We start from the raw sequence: 22,588 nt of genomic DNA on the forward strand, positions 1-22,588 counted from the left end.
AGATAATTTGAGATGCACAAAGCTATATCATTTTTAATAGCTACAAAGAATTCTGTTGTAACATGGGTGGGGTATAATTTATTTTACCAATTCCCTTTTGTGGAGATTTGGGTTTCTAATTGTCTTTGTGTATGCAAAGATACACACGAATGCTTTGTACATTTGTGTTATTTCTCTAGACACATTTGGGAAAGACTGCACAAGCCTTGATGTTTCTTGTTTGCATTTTGTCCACCCCAGGTTTCAGCTGTGCCACAAAGCTCCGGCAGTCATGGGCCCACCATAGCAGCGGTTCATAGCAGCCATCATCACCCAACAGCTGTGCAGCCCCATGGAGGCCAGGTGGTCCAGAGTCATGCTCATCCAGCTCCACCAGTTGCACCAGTGCAGGGACAGCAGCAGTTTCAAAGGCTCAAGGTGGTGTTTAGTTCCTTTTCTTGGGTCAAAAAGTTTATCATTAGCAGGAAACAACAAGTTTATCTTTAGCAACCTAATAGTGCCAGTGTTACAACTTTTAACTTGAGAGATGGGTGAATCGCAAGAAGTTCTACTTTGTTTTTGTTTTGTCAAATCTGGTTATATTTCTCATCTTAGTACTAGTGCTTTATCCGGGGAAGAATATACTCAAGCAATGTTTGTGGAATGTATGAATGCGTGGTACTCCAATGTTACCAGGACCGAGGGGCTGTTTTCATACAAAATGAACCTTAAAGTTCACTTTTTGGATGCTTGCCTTTGAGCCCTCCTTTGTTAGCATTGTATAAGCTTTATGGATAACTCACATGATTGGCTATAGGCATGTACAATAAATTACCCCAGTAATATCTTTTACAGTTTAGTCTTTTTATTCCTGTTTATAAATAGCTGAATTGGCTGGCATCCGCAAGTCCATCCTTAGTAAAAAATATGCTCCTTTTTGGGGAACCTTTATGAAGTTTGGGGAAAATTGTAAGTATGAATAAAGTGTCAGTGTTTTCTCCTGAGTTTCTGTGGTAGGTTTTTGGTGCTTTGAAATTCATGAGGCATTGTGGCAAAATGAAGCTTATGTGTTTTCAATTAATCTTGTCTCTTTTGTTACTTTTCAAAATTTGTGATTGTTGCAACAAGTGTTCCAGGTTTCAATTTTTCTAAATTATATACAATTTAAAATTGAGTGTACTAACTATAAATGAAATAACTATAACAAAAGACATTAGATCATTATTTGGTTATATCAGCCTAATTATATTAAGTTGCTTGCAGATAGCAATGAACAATGTACCATTGGAGGACATATCCATGTGTAGCAAATATTTCTACTTTGTTTTCCCTGACATTTAGTTTAATTCTCCCTGACCCTTGCCCTCATTGGTTTGGGTTCTTAGGAACTTTAATATTGGCATAAGGACATTGAATGCTATATAAATATCTAGAGCACACCAAAACTAGACTATTTATAGGAATTTTGCCAAACTTACTATCTATATTGGCTTAAATAATGCTGACTAAAGCATAGTCTTTAAAGAGAGTGCAAATTATCTAGGCCTGAAACTTCATTCTGAACTATGTCTTTGGGAAAATTTAAATTAGCAATATTGGGTTTTTTTAAAAAACATTTTTGTTCTCTGCTTGTAGAGTGATGGCTATGTACCAAAATGTATTACTGCTGTATACTTAGTACTGCACCAAGTTCTTAAAATACCTTTTTAAGGGCCGGGCGCGGTGGCTCACGCCTGTAATCCTAGCACTCTGGGAGGCCGAGGCGGGTGGATCGCTCAAGGTCAGGAGTTTGAGACCAGCCTGAGCAAGAGCGAGACCCCGTCTCTACTAAAAATAGAAAGAAATTATATGGACAACTAAAAATATATATATAGAAAAGAATTAGCCGGGCATAGTGGCGCATGCCTGTAGTCCCAGCTACTCGGGAGGCTGAGGCAGGAGGATCGCTTGAGCCCAGGAGTTTGAGGTTGCTGTGAGCTAGGCTGACGCCACGGCACTCACTCTAGCCTGGGCAACAAAGTGAGACTCTGTCTCAAAAAAAAAAAAAATACCTTTTTAAAAACTTGTTGGGTGTGATTTAATTCCATATTAATCCTGTATTCCACAGTTAATACCTTAATGTTGCAAAAAAGCTTATAAACTTGCTGTTAAACTAACAAAAACACATTTCTGTAGCCTTTTTCAACCAACCCTGTCAAAGCACAACACCTGTTTTACTCACCTTTCTCACAGGAGTCTTCGGTATAAGTATATGGATGGTGCTTTGTCTTACAGAAACTGGCAAAGAAACAAGGAAGGGCTTTGGATTTGGGGTTATAGAGTGAGTCATGGGTAGAGTTAGGATTACTTGCTCTATTCTTTTAGTTACAAGCTCTTGCCTGTATTCCTAAATAAAATAACTTGAATTTCCTTCCTAAAAAGAAGAGGCAAGATTCTTCTGTGTCTTTGTGTAATTTAAGTCAGTATTCCCACATTACCTGCCATTTTTGGATCAGTACTAAAATGCTTTACAAGTCTTTGAATCAATTTCAATAAATCATTTATATTCTATAGTAAGGAAATATCCTGTGAGAATGCTTGCTTACATTTTTATTTGAAGTATCAACATTGTCTATACTTTTTGTATATCTTTGGCTGATTGGTGACAAGAAGGAATTTGAGTAATTAATTTGAGGCATGTTAGATGTGATTTGATTTAGTTTCTTTGTTGAATGCCAGCAGCGCTGATATTTGGAACATATTTAGCAAGTTCTCTTTACAGATGCTTGTGTTTGTCTCCCCCAACAAGATTACAGACTTCAGGAGGTTCAGGACCTCAGTAATAAATTTCTGGTAAAGTGAGCCGGGAAAATTCATCAGCAGAGTCCAAGGGCACTTCCCAAGTGCTTCCTTAAATCTGTAGCTTCTAGATAACTGCATCTAAGTTGATTTTTAAAAGTATTTTTTCATTTTTTATTTATTTTAATTTTTTTAGAGACGGTATCACTCTGTCATCCAGGCTGTAGTAAAGTGGTGCAATCATAGCTCACTGTAACCTTGAAATCCTGCCTCAGCCTACCAAGTAGCTAGGACTACAGGGGCACGCCATCACAGCTGGCAAATTTTTTAAATTTTTTTTTGCAGAGGTGGGGTCTCACTGTTTTGCCCAGGTTAGTTTCAAACTTCTGGCCTCAAGTGATTCTCCCACCTCTGCCTCCCAAAGTCCTAGGATTACAGATGTGAGCCCCTGTGTGCCTGGCTTTTTGTGTGTGTGTGTGTGCGTGCGTGTGTGGTTTTTAGAGCTGCTTTTATAACTAATTTTTATTTTATTTATTTATTTTATTTATTTGTTTTTTTTTTTGAGACAGAGTCTCACTCTGTTGCCTGGACTAGAGTGCCATGGCGTCAGTTTAGCTCACAGCAACCTCTAACTCCTGGGCTCAGGCAATCTTACTGCCTCAGCCTCCCGAGTAGCTGAGACTACAGCATGTGCCACCATGCCCGACTAATTTTTTTCTATATAATTTTTAGTTGTCCAGCTAATTTTCTTTCTATTTTTAGTAGAGACGGGATCTCGCTCTTGCTCAGGCTGGTCTCGACCTCCTGAGCTCAAAGGATCCACCCGCCTCGGCCTCCCAGAGTGCTAGGATTACAGGCGTGAGCTGCCGCGCCCCACCTATAACTAGTTTTTAAACCGTGGCTCACTATGACTTTCAGTACTGTTTTCTTCCAAATATACATATATCACAAAAAATTTCTTTCTTTTGGGTTTCTGTACTTTTTCTTTCTCTGTGATAGTTATACCATATTATGTTTGTTTATTTTTGATAACTCATCTTTTGTCGTGTGATGATAAATGCTGTTAAGTATCTTCCAAGATCTTTGTTCCTTCTGCAAACTTAATGAGTTTTGTGTTCTGTCAGCTTCGTCATTAATGAAACACATCAGTGTGGAAAGTTGGGAATATGAATTAAATAAGCCATTGGATTTCAACAGAAATTGTCATGTTATTTTTAAATTATAGAAAAGCCAACCATCAAACAAGTGGTTATTGATCAAGTATACAATCTGTACTGTATCAATACTGACATTCTCTGATTAACCATGGCCATAATGGAAGTTTGGACAACTCTGTAAATACCATTTGTCTCAGTCCATTAGTGCTACTATAACAAAATACCTGAGACTGGGTCATTTATAAATAATAGAAATTTATTCCGTACAGTTCTGGAGGCTGGGAAATCCAAGATCGAGGCACTGGGAGGTTCAGCGTCTGATGAGGGCCTGATTGCTGCTTCCAAGATGGCACCTTGACCTCTATGTCCTCACATGGTGGAAGGCAGAAGGGCAAAAGGGACCACAGTGCTAGTTCCCTGCAGTTCCCTTATAAGGCCGCTAATCCCATTCATGAAGGTTCCACTGGCATGCCTTAATCACCTCCTCCTTAATAATACTACCACATCCACGATTAAGTTTCAACGTATTATGAATTTGGGGGAACACATTCAGACCATAGTACCATTTAATGGTTTATTTGAACATAAATGTTTCATTTCACAATATAGTAAAAGAGTATGGCTTATATTAAATTAGGTGTGTATTTCTGAAACTTTGTGAAACTTGATATTTTGTGTAATTTAAGATACTTATCCCAGAGGGTATAGGAAACACCTAGAGGGTATTTCCCTTGGCTATCTCCTGAGTAACCAGAAATTAAATTGTCCTAAATCAGACTCAACTTTTTAGTCCTTCAAACATTTTCCTCTTTGTGGTGGATCACTTTGGACTGCTAGCTCTCCCTTATCTACCATATTCGCTCAATCTCCGAATCCTGTCACTTCTACCTGCTAAAAAGCCTTTTAGTCTGTGCAGTTCCTTGTTCTTTTGGTCAGTACTGTAATTCAAATCACTGTTCTCACATGAGTTATCCAGTTATCCCTATAACATAACTGGTCTTCCTACTTTCTTTCAATCTATCCTACCCTGTGCCAGTTTTTTCTCAACACTGTAGCCAAATTGAGTACATGAAAATGCAGATGATAAAAATATCAATTGCTTTTTAACAAGATTTACAAGTCCTTTCAGGATCTAGATCCTGCTTTTTTTCCTATCTTACCTCTTGTTTACTATTCCTTCTAATACTCTTCTTCATCACAAATCCTCCAGCCAAACTGTACAGTTTTCAGATTTCCAGATGTGCCGTATGGTGTCCTGTAGGCACTTGGTGATCACCTACTTGGACACTGTGTTACGATTCCCAACTAGATGTGAACAAACTTCTGTAGAGTAGGGGCTGTGAATGATTTGTCACTGAATCCTTAGTACCTGCATTGAGCCTGGCACGTTGTAGCTGAGCAGCTTCATACTTGTGAAATGAATAAATGAATGATATTTTAATGTGATTATTCTTTACTGATCATTCTGTTCAAAATTATCCAAGGCAAGGCTATAGATTCTATGAGTTCATTTTTATTTTACGCTTGAGTTTTAATATTGGCATCCATACTGACTTTCAATATTTTTTAATCTATTTCATTTACTATGTTGTTTAGGCATAAATCATTTTTTTTAAAATAATTCTTGGCTTATTTTTTTTTTTTATAACTTTGAGATTTATCCCTGCCTCAGGTGGAAGATGCGCTATCCTATCTTGACCAGGTGAAGCTGCAGTTTGGTAGTCAGCCTCAGGTCTACAATGATTTCCTTGACATCATGAAGGAATTTAAATCTCAGAGGTAAAAGATATGTGTGGTTATACTCAAGCTTTGTGCGTTAATTTTGAAAGTAAGAAGATATAGCTTATTCTTACCTGCTGAAAGATAAAGGATACTCCCTTTTGGAGGTTGAACTTTCAGTATCGTGCCTTTATTTTTTGTATTGCTTTCTTGATGGAAATTACAGCCACTAGACTTTTGTTTTCTCTCTGTTGGTAAATTTTTCTTAACTGAAATTTTTCCTAGTGCTTCATCTCAGTTAGGGAAATAGTACTGGTAATGACTTAGGCTATTTGATTTTTGAATTGGTTTAAGATACCCTGATGTTCTGGCATGGTTTACTGTCAAAAAAGAATAACTCATCTGAACAATATAGACACATACCCAGTAAGTGATTTATTCTGTTGTATGGAAGGTTGGGTCTTGTTTGGGGTTTGCAGCTTTATATTTATTATCTGAGTATCTGCTTGATTGTTACTATAAATGTATATTCTTTTCAAAATTGTGACCAAGCCTCTTTGGATCTAAAGCTAAATGGCTTTGGAATTTCAGGGATCTTTGTATGTTGTTAATTTTATAATGTACAAGTTGATTTATATCCTGTGTAGAGAAGACCAGTGGAAAGTGTATTGTTTTCTTTTTAGAATGTTAGTCAAGCTTGCGATCCATAATTTCTCTTTTTGTTTTTTATCAGCATTGACACTCCAGGAGTGATTAGTCGTGTGTCCCAGCTGTTCAAAGGCCACCCTGACTTGATAATGGGCTTTAACACCTTCTTGCCCCCTGGCTACAAAATTGAGGTGCAAACCAATGACATGGTGAATGTGACAACTCCTGGCCAGGTTCATCAGATCCCCACCCATGGCATCCAGCCCCAGCCTCAACCAGCACCCCAGCATCCTTCCCAGCCTTCAGCCCAATCAGCCCCAGCTCCTGCCCAGCCAGCTCCTCAGGCCCCACCTGCCAAAGTCAGTAAGGTGAGCACTTGGAAAATATTGCAGCGTGTGAAATGCATCCCTAGAAGGCACCTTCCTTTGACATTTCCCTTTATGTAAGTCTTAAATGGAGATACAAGTTACAAAGATTTCATCAGAGAAGATGCAGTAGTCACATCATCTTGTGAATCACATAATGTGGTTCACATTTACACACCATATATTTAGATATCTATTTAAATCAACACATCAATAAACTCCAAGCACTTTTTTGTCCCCAATTTCTGCTTATTATACCCATGAACATCCAGACAGGTGGTAACTTTTTATATAGTAGTACTTTGACAGCACAGGCAGAAATGGTCATTTTGCCATGGTCAAATTGTGCTACTGCCCACAAGGTCATCTTTTTATAAAAGTTTTTCCACTTACTAGGTTAGGTCATAACAAGCTAAGCACAAGATCCTGCTGATGATGATGGGGTGTACTTGGTCTAGAACTGCACCGTCTGATACAGTGGCCATTAGCCATGTATGACTAGTTAAATTGTTTTTCACTTGTACTAGCTACATTTCAAGTGCTCAGTAGCCACACATGGCTAGTGGCTGTTGTATAGGACAGTAAAAATAAAAAGCATTTTCTTCATCTCAGAGAGTTCTATTGGACAGAGCTAGCCTTTTTTTTTTTTTTTTTTTGAGACAGAGTCTCACTCTGTTGCCCAGGCTAGAGTGCCGTGGCGTCAGCCTCGCTCACAGCAACCCCAAACACCTGAGCTCAAGCAATCCTCCTGCCTCAGCCTCCCGAATAGCTGGGACTACAGGCATGCGCCACCATGCCCGGCTACTTTTTTTCTATATATATTTTTAGCTGTCCATATAATTTCTTTCTATTATTAGTAGAGACAGGGTCTCGCTCTTGCTCAGGCTGGTCTCGAACTCCTGAGTTCAAACGATCCACCCGTCTCAGCCTCCCAGAGTGCTAGGATTACAGGCGTGAGCCACCGTGCCTGGCCTCAAAGACTTTTTTATATAGATTTACTGTAACAATTGAGACGTCTTCTTTTTTGACATTACAGATCTGTGTAGAATGAGTTTTTTTTCCCCTATCTATACCTGTTGAGCTAGTGAGATTAAAAATTGCATGTGAAAAATTATTCCCTATAATTGGGGATGGCTCCAGTTTTAAAGTTTTATGTAGAAAATCTGGGACTGAGCTATTAAGAACGTGTGAACCATGTATAACTCCTACCCCTGCCCAGCATTATTTGAGTTGGGCTAAAATGGCCTGGCCTGAGTGAATAAGTAAAGGAGAGAAGTTGATCAGGCACCTTTCTCTTTAGTTTGAACTTTCTTTCCCTATGTCAAACCCTTTGTGCTCCTGAGGAGAATAAAGACTTTTTTCTTTTTAGCCTTCCCAACTACAAGCACATACTCCAGCCAGTCAGCAGACTCCCCCACTCCCACCATATGCATCCCCACGTTCTCCACCGGTCCAGCCTCACACACCAGTGACAATCTCATTGGGAACGGCCCCGTCCTTGCAGAACAATCAGCCTGTGGAGTTTAATCATGCCATCAACTATGTTAATAAGATCAAGAACAGATTCCAGGGCCAACCCGACATCTACAAGGCGTTCCTGGAGATTTTGCACACATATCAGGTAAGAGGTTGCCCATTAAGCTTGTCTTAACCAGTCCACCCTCTGAGGCCATCTAGTCCACGAAGAACTTGAGTAACCATTACTGTATCCATTAATTCTTACTGGAAATTAACCAGTTATAAACTATGATGTGTGTTTATAAAGCCAGTTTTATTTGCCTGACTTGATTGCCCTGTAGCATAGTTAGGATATTTTTTTTTTTTTTTTTTTAATTTTTTGAGACAGAGTCTCACTCTGTTGCGCAGGCTAAAGAGCAGTGGTGTCATCATAGCTCACTGCAGCCTCAAACTCCCAAGCTTATGCGATCCTCCTGCCTCAACCTCCAGAGTAGCTGGGACTATGTGTTTGCTCCACCAAGCTTGGCTGATTTCTCTTTCTTTTGAGACAGGGTCTCACGTGAGCCACTGCGCCTGGCCCCAGTCAGGATTTTTAAAGTCATTGCCCTGTGACATGAATGCCTGTTTTATCAGGGAAGTTTAGAGGATGACCTGTGTAGTCTAGTTAATCTACAATGGAAGAAGGAGAAATTTCTCTAGTGTTTATCAGTTGTTAGTGGTTCCCTAGGCATTCACATTTACTACTCTGGTGTTACAAGTAATTAAGTATCATCCATCATCTTCTGCTCCTTTCTCAACTTAAAAGTCTGCAGTCAAAACAGATGCTAAGAGCATAGACTTTCTTAAATACAGCCTAAGTGGATAACAGTGCTCCTGTCAGACGTTCCAGAAAGTGCAAAGGTGAGTGATTCAAAAGAGTGGCCCTTTAATATGATCTCTTCTTCTTTACAATTCTTCAGAAAGAACAGAGAAATGCTAAGGAAGCTGGAGGAAACTACACCCCAGCATTGACTGAGCAGGAGGTATATGCCCAGGTGGCTCGTCTCTTTAAAAACCAGGAAGATCTGTTGTCAGAATTTGGACAGTTCCTGCCGGATGCCAACAGCTCCGTGGTAAGTTTTATTTAGAAGAAGAATTACACTATTTAGGATTCTCGTCTTAGATCAATGGGAAAGTTACAATCAGAAGAGAACTTGGATGGTATTTACTTGCGTTGATAAGAGCGTTTATCTCTTTCATGTGTCTTAATCAGCTTTTAAGCAAAACAACTGCTGAGAAGGTTGATTCTGTGAGAAACGACCATGGGGGCACTGTGAAGAAGCCCCAGCTGAACAACAAGCCGCAGAGGCCCAGCCAGAATGGCTGCCAGGTCCGCAGGCACTCTGGACCCGGAGCCACCCCTCCGGTGAAGGTGAGAATGGGCAGTGGCTGCTCATTTTGACTTTCACAAGCTATTCTAGTGGACAGCTACTCCCGGGGTGGTCACATGTTATTATCTTAGGTGTGTTGAGAGTTGGATCCTGGATATTCATTCGGAGCAAGTTGCTGTTTGTCAGAGAAACTCAGTGCAAAATTTTCTTATCTGGCTTTGCAAAAGAATGTTAATATAACACTAATTACTTGGCCTACTGTGCTTTTTTCAGTTCTTATTGTATTTTTCCTGTATTATCTCTGTTTGCTATGAGATGTCTTCTTATTTTTTTGTTTGTTGCCAAGGGTTTCCAAGACTTAAATATTTTTTTCCTTTCTTCTGATTTGGTGCTTTAAACGTGCTCTGTGCTAAGAAAGAAGATTCTTTTTTTTTTTAAACTTCCCAAACATAAATTATTTATAAAGGGCCAAATATACATTCCAGTTGTATACTGAGTTACACAATTTGTTTAAACATAGATTAAAACCAAAATATTACCACCAATACCCACATTTATGGATAAATTATATTTTAAACATTTTTTATTGATACATAATTTATATATTTATGGGGTATGTGTGATATTTCATTGCATAGAATGTGTAATGATCAAGTCATGGTATTTGAGATATCCATCACTTTGAGTATTTGTCAATTCTATGTGTTGGGAACAATTCAAAGAAGATTCTTGAGCTTGATAATTGTTTCAGAAATAAGTGCGTGGTCTCTAAGTTCATCTTGGAAGTAAAGTGCATGTGATTTGTGAGATCTCTTTGGTCTAGAGGCCTATCCTACTCAAGGCTCTTTGTTGGGTTGCCAGAGCTCGCTCTCTCTCTCTCTTTTTTTTTTTAAGAGACAAGGTCTCACTCTGTCACCCAGGCTGGAGTGCAGTGGTGTGATCATAGCTCACTGTAACCTCGAACTCCTGGGTTCAAGCGATCCTCCTGCCTTGGCCTCCCAAAGTGCTGGGATTACAGACGTGAGCTACTGTGCCCGGCCAGGTTTGCCAGATCTTATGTGTATCATCTTAATCTCCAAGGCAGGACCTTTGGGCTGTAGCAGAGGGAAGTCTTAAAAACTGTCAGTAACCCATCACATGATGTTTTTTGTTATAGAAAATACTGATGGATGGTCTGCCTATAGAAAGCTAAGCTTGCTCCTTTCTTAGATGTAGTCTATCTGTGATAGGGAGAGGGCTAGTTGTATGTATTGAATGTTGAATTGTTTAGTGAACTCTAAAGCAGTATGTAATATGGAAGAGACAGATGTGTCTACAGAATTTAATTAAAGAATAATCAAAGTTAGTGGTATTTCTAATAGAGATAGCAAGAATCAGCTCAGATATGCTACATTCTTGGATTTGTCTCCGCCCACACTTAGTTACCCACAGGTGGAAACAATATTTTAGGGGCTTACAATTCTCCACCTACTTTCTCTTTAGGCAGTGTAAGCAGAGGCTATGGCTCCTAAGAAAGTATACTCTGAGATGGCCAAGGTAAATGTGCTGCTTCTCACACAGTTTGTGCGTTTCTTCACAGATAGTGAGAGGTGGGGATTTTTAAAAGTAAATTCTTGCCTGACAGAGTTATATCATGACCTATTCATTCCCTTTAAAAGAACAATATTAAATTGGTCTGAGTGGGTATTGCCAACAAGATAGTTATTTCTTCTATTGGGAAAATAAACTGCTTTTTTCATGAATTTTTTAATTGAAATATTATAAAGGTTAAAGGTTGATTTCTGTCCACTCCAGGCAAGTGTGCCAGCTCTTTTTACAAACAACCTCTTCTCCCTCAACAGGTAGGAAAACAAGACAGTGGCATTAGATTCCAAATAAAGTTACTTTTGGCCTCTGGAAAAAGTAAAGATATTAATTCTAATACTTTGTCACAGTAATGCTGTGATTCATTTCTGGAGAGAACATTTAGGGAGTAAAATGAACTGTGACCCTCTGGTGGAGAAAGAAACTGACAGGCAAACTGAAATAGAGTAGAAATCATTGAGGGTGTAAAGTGAGTTAGTGACTTGAATTCTCTCATTTGTTTTAAATTATTAATCATTGGTTTCCGTGATGAAACCATTGAACACAGATGAAAATAAGAGAAATCTACTCTTTGAATCTTACATGTTTGTATTTTTCCTTCTTTGCAGAAGAAACCGAAACTGCTCAGCCTAAAGGATTCTTCTATGGCAGATGCCAGCAAGCATGGTGTAGGAACTGAATCATTATTTTTTGATAAGGTAAGTAAATGGATGAGTTAGATTTGATACTGGCTATTAATGTGAAAAGAAAATCACGCCATCCCCAAGAATATTTTGTTTTAAAGGCATCAAGCTGATTAGGACTTTATATTTTTTAACATAGTTTTTAAGTTGTAAGTCCTTTCAGTCTGCTAGTAGCACTGTTAGGGTAGCTAGAGAATTGGTAGCATTGTCTGCTTTATTTTTGTGAAGTAGTTTGTGGCAGAAGCCGTTTCTTTTTTTTTCTTTTTTTTTTTTTAGACAGAGTCTTTCTCTGTTGTCAGGGCTAGAGTGCAGTGGCATCATCATTGCTCACTGTAACCTCAAACTCCTGGGCTCAAGCGATCCTCCTGCCTCGGCCTCCCTAGTAGCTGGGACTATAGGTGTGTGCCTCTGTGCCGGCTGATTTTTCTATTTTTTTGTAGAGTTGGGGTCTCCTCTTGCTCAGGCTGGTCTTAAACTCCAGAGCTCAAGCAATCCTCCCACTTAAGCCTCCCAGAGTGCTAGGATTATAGCGTGAGCCACCTCGCTGAGCCAGAAGGCAGCTTTTTAGAAAATGCATCATGTTCCTCACAAAAGATGTTTGGAGCTCTCCGTTGTATATCCAGGTCTCTACAATGGAGATATAGGTGCCTGCATCAATTGTTGAGGACTTAAGATGATTTGTAATCTTGTAATTGTTGAGATTCTTATTTGTGGTGTGCAGGTATAGAGTTCATGGGAATTCTGATTTAATTGTATGTTTTCGAAGCTCCCCAGGTGATTCTAATGAGCAGCCGAGTATTGAGATTGCTGGTGTAAATGGTGTTGTGTGGTGCCTTAGTTTGGTTCTCCTCCTGTGTCTGACTTCCTTCTTGGAGTCAGGTTGGTGATTAGCAAGCAACTTTCATCAGGGTAGTTGCAGCTGTTGGGCTTTTTGCTGGCAGGATCCAGCCCAGATTGATTTGTGGTGATTTACTCTATCTTGCAAGTCTGGGGTTTTGGAGAAGGACAAATGATTTAACATCTCCATGATTGGTACCCTGTGATCCCTCTCTGTCTCCTGTGCCTATGTGACCTCTCTTGTAAAAGAGGCTCTGACTCGAACCATTTCTGAGGTCTGCTTGGGCACTTTGTACTTTAGACAAATGTAGAAGTCCAGGTCACAACCAATAAATGGCAAGAAAAGGGTGAGGAGGGGTAACTGTTATAGATGAAATAAGAATTGAGAAATATATAAGCCAAATATGAAATGCAGACTTTGGATTTTGAACTTAATTTTGAAAGACATTTATTAGACGATTCAAATTTGTGCATAGACTTAATATTAAATGCTATTAAGTAATCTTTTGAAAATAAGGTAATTTTTAAGAGGAATGGTAATTTTAGGAGTACTTTTTCTTAGTGATACATATAGATGGAATGTCTAGAATTTGCTTTGAATTTGGTGGGGAAATGGATATAGATGAAATAAAATTTAAATATTGATCTTGAGGTTTGGTGAGTACGTAATGTTCATTAGACTTCTATAGTGTTTCTTCAAAAGCTAATAAAAATTAAATAGGGTATAATAGTATCAAAGGTAAAGTACTCTTTCATATTTAGCTTTAAAAGTTCGTATTCTCTATAGTGTCTCCTAACGAACAGTTAAAAAGTATACAGAAGTCGGCCGGGCGTGGTGGCTCATGCCTGTAATCCTAGCACTCTGGGAGGCCGAGGTGGGCGGATCGTTTGAGCTCAGGAGTTCGAGACCAGCCTGAGCAAGAGCGAGACCCCATCTCTACTAAAAATAGAAAAGAAATTATATGGACAGCTAAAAATATATATAGAAAAAATTAGCCGGGCATGGTGGTGCATGCCTGTAGTCCCAGCTACTCGGGAGGCTGAGACAGGAGGATTGCTTGAGCTCAGGAGTTTGAGGTTGCTGTGAGCTAGGCTGATGCCACGGCACTCACTCTAGCCTGGGCAACAGAGTGAGACTCTGTCTCAAAAAAAAAAAAAAAAGTATACAGAAGTCTAGAGCAGGGTTTGTTGACAAGCCATTTGGTGTGGTAATGGTCTGCAGTCCACACCAAAGGACCACAATGCTATATATTTACTTCTGGAATTGAAACTACATCAGTCATCTAGCCAGGTTAGTTTTACTTTGTCTATGCCTTTGGACATTTTAGGTTTTTGGATATTAAAATGCTCAACATTGTAAATAAAGGAAGGAAAATGTTCAGGTCAGAGGACAGAAGTATTTTATTTTAAAAGGTCATCATTCAAGGTTACCAGAATTTGTAATAGTGTTGCAAAGATTCTTGCTGTAAACTTCTGTTAGGAGAGTCAACAAAAGCTTGCATAACTCTGATATGGTTTAGAGAATCAAGCATATGAGAAGGTATACTCCAGGATCTCACTTCTTAAATTTTTGTTGTGGAAAATTTTGAACATATACAAAACTAAGGATAATAAAATGATCCCTTATGTCCCTACTATCCGGCTTCAGCAGTTCCCAGATCCTAGCCAGTGTACTCATTTCATATGTACTCGCACCCATCCCAAATAATTTGGAGACAAATCGTAGATATTATTTCATCCATAAATATTTTAGTAAGTTCCTTTTTTAAATGATTCCTTTTTTCAAACACAATCATTATGACATGTAAGAAAACTCACATTGATTCGTTAGTATTATCAAATATCTGTTCAAATTTCCCCAATTAAAAAAAAGTCCCAGATCCGAATTCCCCACTTAACCTTTTTTCTTCTGGTTGTCTCCAAAGGTCCGAAAGGCTCTTCGGAGCACGGAGGCATATGAAAATTTTCTGCGCTGTCTTATTATTTTTAATCAGGAGGTGATCTCTCGGGCTGAGCTTGTGCAACTAGTCTCTCCTTTTCTGGGGTAAGTGAAGTTAGGGGCTCAGCCCTGATGCGTGATATGGAGGCCAGGTAATACCTTATCTGTGAGAGTATATGATAGGCAGAGTTAATTTAATTGAAGTAGGATGGTTAACTCAAATGTTAGTGTCAAAAGAGTCCTGAATAAGTTTTCATTCCAACTCTAGAGGTGAGAAAATAGAGAGGGCACAGAGTTATTTATTGACTAATGGCCAAGACTAGTGGTCTCGTCCTCTGACCAGTGCTGGATGTTTATAGAGACAAAACTCTTCCAGGGTTCTAGAATCTAGAATGTATTTGACAGCCTAAGAATTATGTGAACATTAAAGCAATAATCTTGATCAAAAGAATGGCTGGTTATTGCCTGGTGCAACTCCTTTCGTTACCACTTTCATTGATCTGGAAGTATTCTGTAAGAAAAGGGGAAACCAGATACTCAGAAGCAGTGCTTCTTGGGAGGGAAATAATTTTTCTCTGGTAGTGGAGTTCTGACCCCAAAGCAAATGGTGGTAGTCGCACCTCAGGATAACTGCATCATGTTTCTAATTGCTTACTAGTTTTTGGTTTGATTCTTCAGGAAATTCCCTGAATTATTTAATTGGTTTAAAAACTTTCTGGGCTATAAAGAATCTGTACATCTGGAAACTTTTCCAAAGGAACGAGCCACAGAGGGCATTGCAATGGAAATAGATTACGCCTCTTGTAAACGACTGGGCTCCAGCTATCGAGCCCTACCGAAGAGTTATCAGCAGCCCAAATGTACAGGACGGACTCCTCTCTGTAAAGAGGTAAGGCCTTCCCCAGTAAGGGTGAGGGTTGGCCCTGCATCCTGAGCTTTCTGTGGAACTAGAGATTGAGTGAGCAATGTGGGGATCGGGAAATAAGAAAAAGCAAAATAACCAAAAAAAGAAGAATAAAGAGATTGAGAATTTATATATATGTATGATGAAATCAAGAACATTCTCCATCTTTTTTAAAAAGAAAATGTTTTTCACTTGTATTCAGAACCTTTTTTGTACTAATAATCCTTTTGTAAACTTGCTAAAGGTGAAATTTGTGGAGTAATGTTAGCTGTTTCTCCCCTCCCATAGAGTTGTGACTATCTTTTTATTGAGAATGTTCAGTCACCAGAAAGGTTTTTTAGGGTTTTGTTTCAGTCTCTCTTCTTCTACCCAAAGGTTTTAAATGACACCTGGGTTTCCTTCCCTTCATGGTCTGAGGACTCTACCTTTGTCAGTTCCAAGAAGACTCAGTATGAAGAACATATTTATCGTTGTGAAGATGAACGCTTTGAGGTACGAGCTCCTTTGTCATTTGAAGTTTGGGGAGACGGGAGGTGCTAAGTGAAAGGCTATCTTTTCATTTCAGGGTTTGAGGGTTGGCTCTTTAAGACTGAAAAGCCAGAGGCTCACATTGTTTTGTGGCAAATGTTTTGTTGTGTTACTTACCATGCTTTATGCAAATATTTTAGTAAATTTTTATGCCAAATGTGACCCTTTTTAGGCCACATTAGCCCTTTTAACTGAAATTGTCCATTGATGACTGACTAATAGTCATTTGGATTTTCAGTGGCATTTTAAAGATTATTGTGTTTTACGTGGTATAGAAAATCAGTATCCTAAGGCCTTTCTTGAAGATGTTTTTAAATGATTTATAGAAGGTCTGTGTGTATTGTTTCTCTTAGCAGATACCTTAACATAGTTCACAAACCAGCTCTGCTGTGAGAACTGGAATTCTCTCGTATTTCTGGTATTGATTTGGCTTCTTTTGAAAGAAAGTAAAATTAGAGACTTTTTTTTTATTATTATTTTTTCATGTTTTTGCATTTGGATTCAGTTGGAGGGGACTTTATTTTAAAGTAGTTGAGAAGGGAAGAGTGGAGTGAATGAATGAGTTGGTAGAGGGCCCCTATATCAGGCGTGGGGGAGCATTGAAAGCTCAAAATCCTCAGTGTGTTTGATACCTGGTTTGCTGTATCATCGCCAAAAAGGGAAGTTCAGTGTGTCTAAAGAGGTAAAATGACATGTGTCCTATTTATTGTATCTAGTACATTAAATAAACTGGCTCTGCTTATTCATATGGATGGGAGATACCTTACTTTTTTTTTTTTTTTAAATCTATTGTGATTTAACTCTGCTAGTTTTCCCTTTTCGCTCTTGTTTTACCTGTTTCCAGTGTATTTTGAATAAAGAGCCACCTGCTGCCTGGCCACTGGCAGGTGGTTGGCCATCTTTGCCCCAGACTTTATAAGGAGTTTAAACCATTTGCCAAAAACTAAATCATGACAAAGATGTTAACTTCATGGGGAGTTTGATCAAGCTAAAGAAAGCAATTCTTTGTTACCTATGTTTAGTAAGGTTAGAAGATGATGAGTTAAAAAGCAGAGGATGGAGCTGGGCATGGTGGATCGCCCCTGTAATCCCAGCTATTTGGGAGGCTGAGGCAGGAAGATCACTTTAGCCCAGGAGTTCTAGGCGGCAGTGAGCTATGATCGCTCCATTGCACTCAAGCCTGGGTGACTGAGCGAGACCTGGTCTCTTTTTTTTTTTTGAGACAGAGTCTCACTTTGTTGCCCAGGCTAGAGTGAGTGCCGTGGCGTCAGCCTAGCTCACAGCAACCTCAAACTCCTGGGCTCAAGTGATCCTCCTGCCTCAGCCTCCCGAGTAGCTGGGACTACAGGCATGTGGCACCATGCCCGGCTAATTTTTCTATATATATATTTTTAGTTGTCCATATAATTTCTTTCTATTTTTAGTAGAGACGGGGTCTCGCTCTTGCTCAGGCTGGTCTCGAACTCCTGACCTTGAGCGATCCACCCGCCTCGGCCTCCCAGAGTGCTAGGATTACAGGCGTGAGCCACCGCGCCCGGCCTGGTCTCTTTTTTTTTTTTTTTTTTTTTTGAGACAGAGTCTCACTTTTTTGCCCAGGCTAGAGTGAGTGCCGTGGTGTCAGCCTAGCTCACAGCAACCTCAAACTCCTGAGCTCAAGGGATCCTCCTGTCTCAGCCTCCCGAGTAGTTGGGACTACAGGCATGCACTACCATGCCCGGCTAATTTTTTTTTTTTTTGATATATATATTTTTAGCTGTCCATATGATTTCTTTCTATTTTTGGTAGAGATGGGGTCTCGCTCTTGCTCAGGCTGGTCTCGAACTCCTGAGCTCAAACGATCCGCCCACCTCGGCCTCCCAGAGTGCTAGGATTACAGGCGTGAGCCACCGCGCCCGGCCCGGCCTGGTCTCTTTTTAAAAAAAAAAAAAAAAAAAAGTACAATATGGGATCTTTTGTTGACAGGATGTTCCTGTTCTGTCTCAACTGGTATGTCTGCGAATAAGAGGCAACATCCTTATTTCCCATCTGTGACTACAAAGGCAAACATGAAAGAAGTGTGGTGTATGCATGTGCTTAGCATGTGCTTAGGATTTGATGCGATGGGCTAGTTTGAATGGGCTGTCCCTTTATCAGTCACAATAGGTTAGTAATACTGTAGTACAGACAACCCCCAAATCTCAGTGACTTGAAAAAACAAAGGATTTATTTTTTGATCATTCTACATGTGCATTGATGTTTAGCAGGGATTTTGCTCATCAGAATTATTTGGGGGCCCACCCTGAGAGAAGGCCACCATCATGAATATTCCTAGTGACGAGAGGGAAAAGAAAGCTCAGAAGGATCTCACAGCCTTCAATGCTTCAGCCTAGAAGTAATAAAAATTACTTCTACTCATCTCATCACAACTCATTTGCCAGAATTGGTTACATGGACCTATCGAATCATAAGAGAGCTGGGAAGTTTAGTCCGTTATTTGTGCATATTTGGGAAGCAGGGAGGCCAGGAATATTAACAAAATGACCACCACCATCCCAAAACAAGAAAACTTAGGGAGCATTTGTACAAACATTTGGTGTAGGCCTTTGAAACTACTCATTTATTTCATTTTCTGTTTTCATGTTTGGAGAGTCTTGTGTTAAATCTAGGAAAAACTAGACTCAAAGGTGGCCAATCATTTCTTTAACCAGGATAGCCTAGGCCACTGCTGGAAAATAGGTTCCAGGAGTTCAGTAAGAATTTAAATGTTTACCCACAGATACAGCATTTTTTTGTTGTTGTTGTTGGTTTTTTGTTTTGTTTTGTTTTGTTTTTGAGACAGAGTCTCACTCTGTTCCCCAGGCTAGAGTGCCATGGCATCAGCCTAGCTCACAGCAACCTCAAACTCCTGAGCTCAAGCAATCCTCCTGCCTCAGCCTCCCAGGTAGCTGGGACTACAGGCACGTGCCACTGTGCCTGGCTAATTTTTTCTATTTTTTTTAGTTGTTTGACTAATGACTTTCTATTTTTAGTAGAGACGGGCCTCGCTCTTGCTCAGGCTGGTCTGGAACTCCTGAGCTCAAACGATCTGCCCACCTCAGCCTCCTAGATACAGTATTGAGTTCTTTAAGGAATGGTCATCACTGCTGTTATGACTGCTAGATGTGGAAGAAGGCTATTCGATATTTAAATATTGAAGTATATTTAAATATTTCAAGTTATGCCAAAAAAATTTACTCTCCAGACTGATTTGTCGTCTTAAGTGGTCTTCTGGGGATTATTTTGATTTTTATTGTTTGTAACAGATCTTAGCAATTCAGGAAAGTTAATTGTCTCCTGTTAGGTCTCTCTGGTCTGGAGTCAGCACTCTTAAGCAAAGCACACTGTGGTGGTGGTGGTGATAGAGATAACTACCACTTGTCCTTCTTAATTATATGTTTCTTACGTGCCAGGCATTGTGCTAAACACTTTATGTGGACGGTATCATTTAATCCAGAAAACAACTTTATGAGAGTAGCAGGGGCTGTTATCTCTATTTTACTGATAAGGAAACAGCATTATATGGCCAGCATGGCAGAGCCAGGATTCAAGTACAGGGAGTTTGACTCCTTACCTTATTCTCCTGACCACTACTCTATTCTGGTTTGGGTCCTGAACAACCTTCTTTGTCTTCCTCTTTAGCTTGATGTAGTTTTAGAGACCAATCTGGCAACAATCCGAGTTCTAGAAGCAATACAGAAGAAACTTTCCCGATTGTCTGCTGAGGAACAAGCCAAATTTCGCTTGGACAACACCCTTGGGGGCACGTCAGAAGTCATCCATCGAAAAGCACTCCAGAGGATATATGCTGATAAAGCAGCTGACATAATTGATGGTCTGAGAAAGAACCCCTCCATTGCCGTTCCAATCGTCCTTAAAAGGTACCCGAGCAAATGTGCCCTTCATGCTTTAGTGTATTTCATGGCAGATATAGTATCCCTTTAAATAAGCCTCACATTTTCAATCTGATTGTCCCATGAGACCTTTCTTTCTCACCAACCCTGGTTGTTAGAATTCAGGTACAGAATGGAACTTCTTGTTGGGGTTCTTTGTAACCAACATTAGAGAACAAACCTTACAGGTTCCCGGTGGAGTGCTCTGTATGTATGTTTGAGCAGGCATTTTAAAATACAACCACGCATGTTTCTATCACTCAGTGTTGACTATTGTTACCATCTTTGTTTTTTAATAAGAAAAATCTGTCTTTATCTTTGTAAAATATGATAATGTGCTAATTATTGAAAAATATTTAGTTTATCATTTTTACCAAGGATGTTTTGCTTCTTTCTCCTAATAAGCTTTCATGTCAGACTTATATATAAAGGGGGCTGTTGTACCCACCTAAGGCCAGGTGCTAAGTAGGTGGCCAGAGACTGGGTTGATAACATCATGAATCCTTTGCTAAGAGCTGGGTTGTTTCTTGGTATCACCTGGTGAAAGTTAGTTCACAAATGCTCAGATTTTATTTTTTTCTCCCTAGTCTTCCCCTCGAGAACTGGCACAGATTAATGGTTTCCTCTTCTTGCCAGTAGCATTTAACTTCTGGCTTTGAGATGTAGGTTATCCTTCGGTTCTAGTGCTGTTTTTGGATTTTACTCTATTCTCTTCTGGAGTATTAGAATCAATTGTTCTGATCAGAATTTCCAGACTCTGTTCAGAGAAACATTGTTGTGCAAGTTCTCCACTCTTGGACCTTTGCATTTCCATTAGCATAGTAAACATTGTGGGAAGACCTGCAAAAGAAACTTGTTAACTTTGTTTTTGCTGGCCGAGGAAGAGAACTCTTTTTTTTTCAAGGAATACTTACAACTCAGGGGTACTCTGTGGAATGCTGTTTGAGAAATAACTGTTCTAGGTAAGATTTCTGACTTTGGGATAAATTACTTCCCCAGAGTAAGTCCTGAATGAGTAATTTCCTCATGTAACAGAGTTCAAGACTGGTTTGATAACATTTATCCCACGTTAATAATTTCAACACACCTAGTATAATTTTGACTTTGGAAATACAGTAAGCCTGGCATGTTTCTCATGTTTAAACCCTCTGAATTCCCATGTTGTTGTTTCTGTCCCCCGTCCCATTCCACTAGGTTGAAGATGAAAGAAGAAGAATGGCGAGAAGCTCAGAGAGGCTTCAACAAGGTGTGGCGAGAACAAAATGAGAAATACTACTTGAAGTCCCTGGACCACCAGGGAATCAACTTTAAACAGAATGACACCAAGGTCCTGAGGTCTAAGAGCTTACTCAATGAGATTGAGAGTATCTATGATGAGGTGAGCAGGATTTTCTACATCTGTGAGAGGACTCTAGTCTTTATTTAGCATAGCTTTGATTCCAGGAAATGGCCTTTGTTAAATGTGAGACCCTCCCCAAGACCTGTTCATTCTTGCTTCATAACTGTCATAGTCTTTTCTACTCCTGATTCTACCATTTTAAATCTAAACCTAACCTTTGGACCTAAGCTGATTGACTAGCATCCTGATTTACCATCCCGGTATCAGTTTACGCCTCCCAACTCCCTTATCCACTTCTCCCATCTGTTTCCCTCAAACAATACCTTGTATTCATGCAGACCATCTCAACTTACCACAACTTAACTTACCATTGACCCCCAAATTCTTTGTAATCCTGGTTTATTCAGCACACTTACCAGGCCTATAAATGGTATTAGGAGCTAGGATACATAGATGAATAAGAAATTAATGAGCTCACAATCTTAGGAGATGGGTAGAAACATAAATGCAGTACAATTAGGAATTCCTAGAGTGGTGTGATCCTAAATTTTTAAAAAGAGACCAAGCACAGTGGCTAACACCTATAATCCCAGCACTTTGGGAGGCTGAGACGGGAGGATCACTTGAGCCCAGGAGTTGGAGGTTGCGATGAACTGTGATTGTGCCATCGCACTCCATCTAGCCTGGGTGACAGAGTGAGACCTTGTCTCCTAAAAAAAAGAAGACTGGGCAGAGGGGACTCACATCTGTAATCCTAGCACTCTGGGGGGCTGAGGGGTAGGATAGCTTGAGGTCAGGAGTTCAAGAGCAGCCTGAGCAAGAGCGAGACCCATCTCTTCAAAAAATAGAAAAATTAGCTACACCTGGAGGTGCATACCTATAGTCCCTGCTACTCTGGAAGTTGAGGTGGGAGAATCGCTTGAGCCCATGAGTTGGAGATTACAATGAGCTATGATGTCACCATTGCACTCTAGCCAGGGCAAAAAAAAAAAAAAATGAGTTCTTACATAAACGTAATCATCCATATTTTGCTAATGCTGTGACATCATTAATCTCTACACCCCCACCCCAAAAGTATTTTGAAGTGAATCCCAGACCTCACATCATAGCTTCCATAAATCCTAATTTAGGATTTTAAAAGATGGTCTCAGTTCTGTCCCTCTATTCCTGTAAGTCATGAATGTCTAGAAGATAGCAATATTTTGATATCAAACCACATCTCCCACATTATCTATTTATTTCTAGAAAAGGCACAAAAATTGTTAAGGTCAGGTCCTAAGTTTTGGATTGGAAAAATATAGCCACTATCATTAAGAATGGAATGTGCTTCTGGTGTAGTCTGGTAGGCTTTTTGTTGCCATAGCTGTGTCACAGAATACTTTTGTGTGTCTT

General features: G+C 39.6%; 1 protein-coding gene across 2 annotated transcripts in view; it reads left to right on the forward strand.

Moving 5' to 3' along the window:
- Window positions 1–22,588, forward strand: part of SIN3A (SIN3 transcription regulator family member A) — a 63,045-nt gene that overhangs the window by 21,157 nt on the left and 19,300 nt on the right. The window contains exons 3-14 of one of the 2 annotated variants that reach the window (XM_069481687.1): window positions 241–417; window positions 5,587–5,693; window positions 6,367–6,649; window positions 8,016–8,267; window positions 9,064–9,216; window positions 9,357–9,515; window positions 11,667–11,756; window positions 14,504–14,622; window positions 15,196–15,406; window positions 15,797–15,913; window positions 19,607–19,845; window positions 21,052–21,235. In XM_069481687.1, coding sequence (XP_069337788.1) covers window positions 241–417; window positions 5,587–5,693; window positions 6,367–6,649; window positions 8,016–8,267; window positions 9,064–9,216; window positions 9,357–9,515; window positions 11,667–11,756; window positions 14,504–14,622; window positions 15,196–15,406; window positions 15,797–15,913; window positions 19,607–19,845; window positions 21,052–21,235 — 2,091 coding nt within the window. The remainder of the gene's footprint in view (window positions 1–240; window positions 418–5,586; window positions 5,694–6,366; window positions 6,650–8,015; window positions 8,268–9,063; window positions 9,217–9,356; window positions 9,516–11,666; window positions 11,757–14,503; window positions 14,623–15,195; window positions 15,407–15,796; window positions 15,914–19,606; window positions 19,846–21,051; window positions 21,236–22,588) is intronic. The other variant, XM_069481696.1, reaches the window with a different exon arrangement.

The sequence above is a fragment of the Eulemur rufifrons genome, chromosome 2, assembly GCF_041146395.1.
Source record: "Eulemur rufifrons isolate Redbay chromosome 2, OSU_ERuf_1, whole genome shotgun sequence".
Classification (NCBI taxonomy): Eukaryota; Metazoa; Chordata; class Mammalia; order Primates; family Lemuridae; genus Eulemur; species Eulemur rufifrons.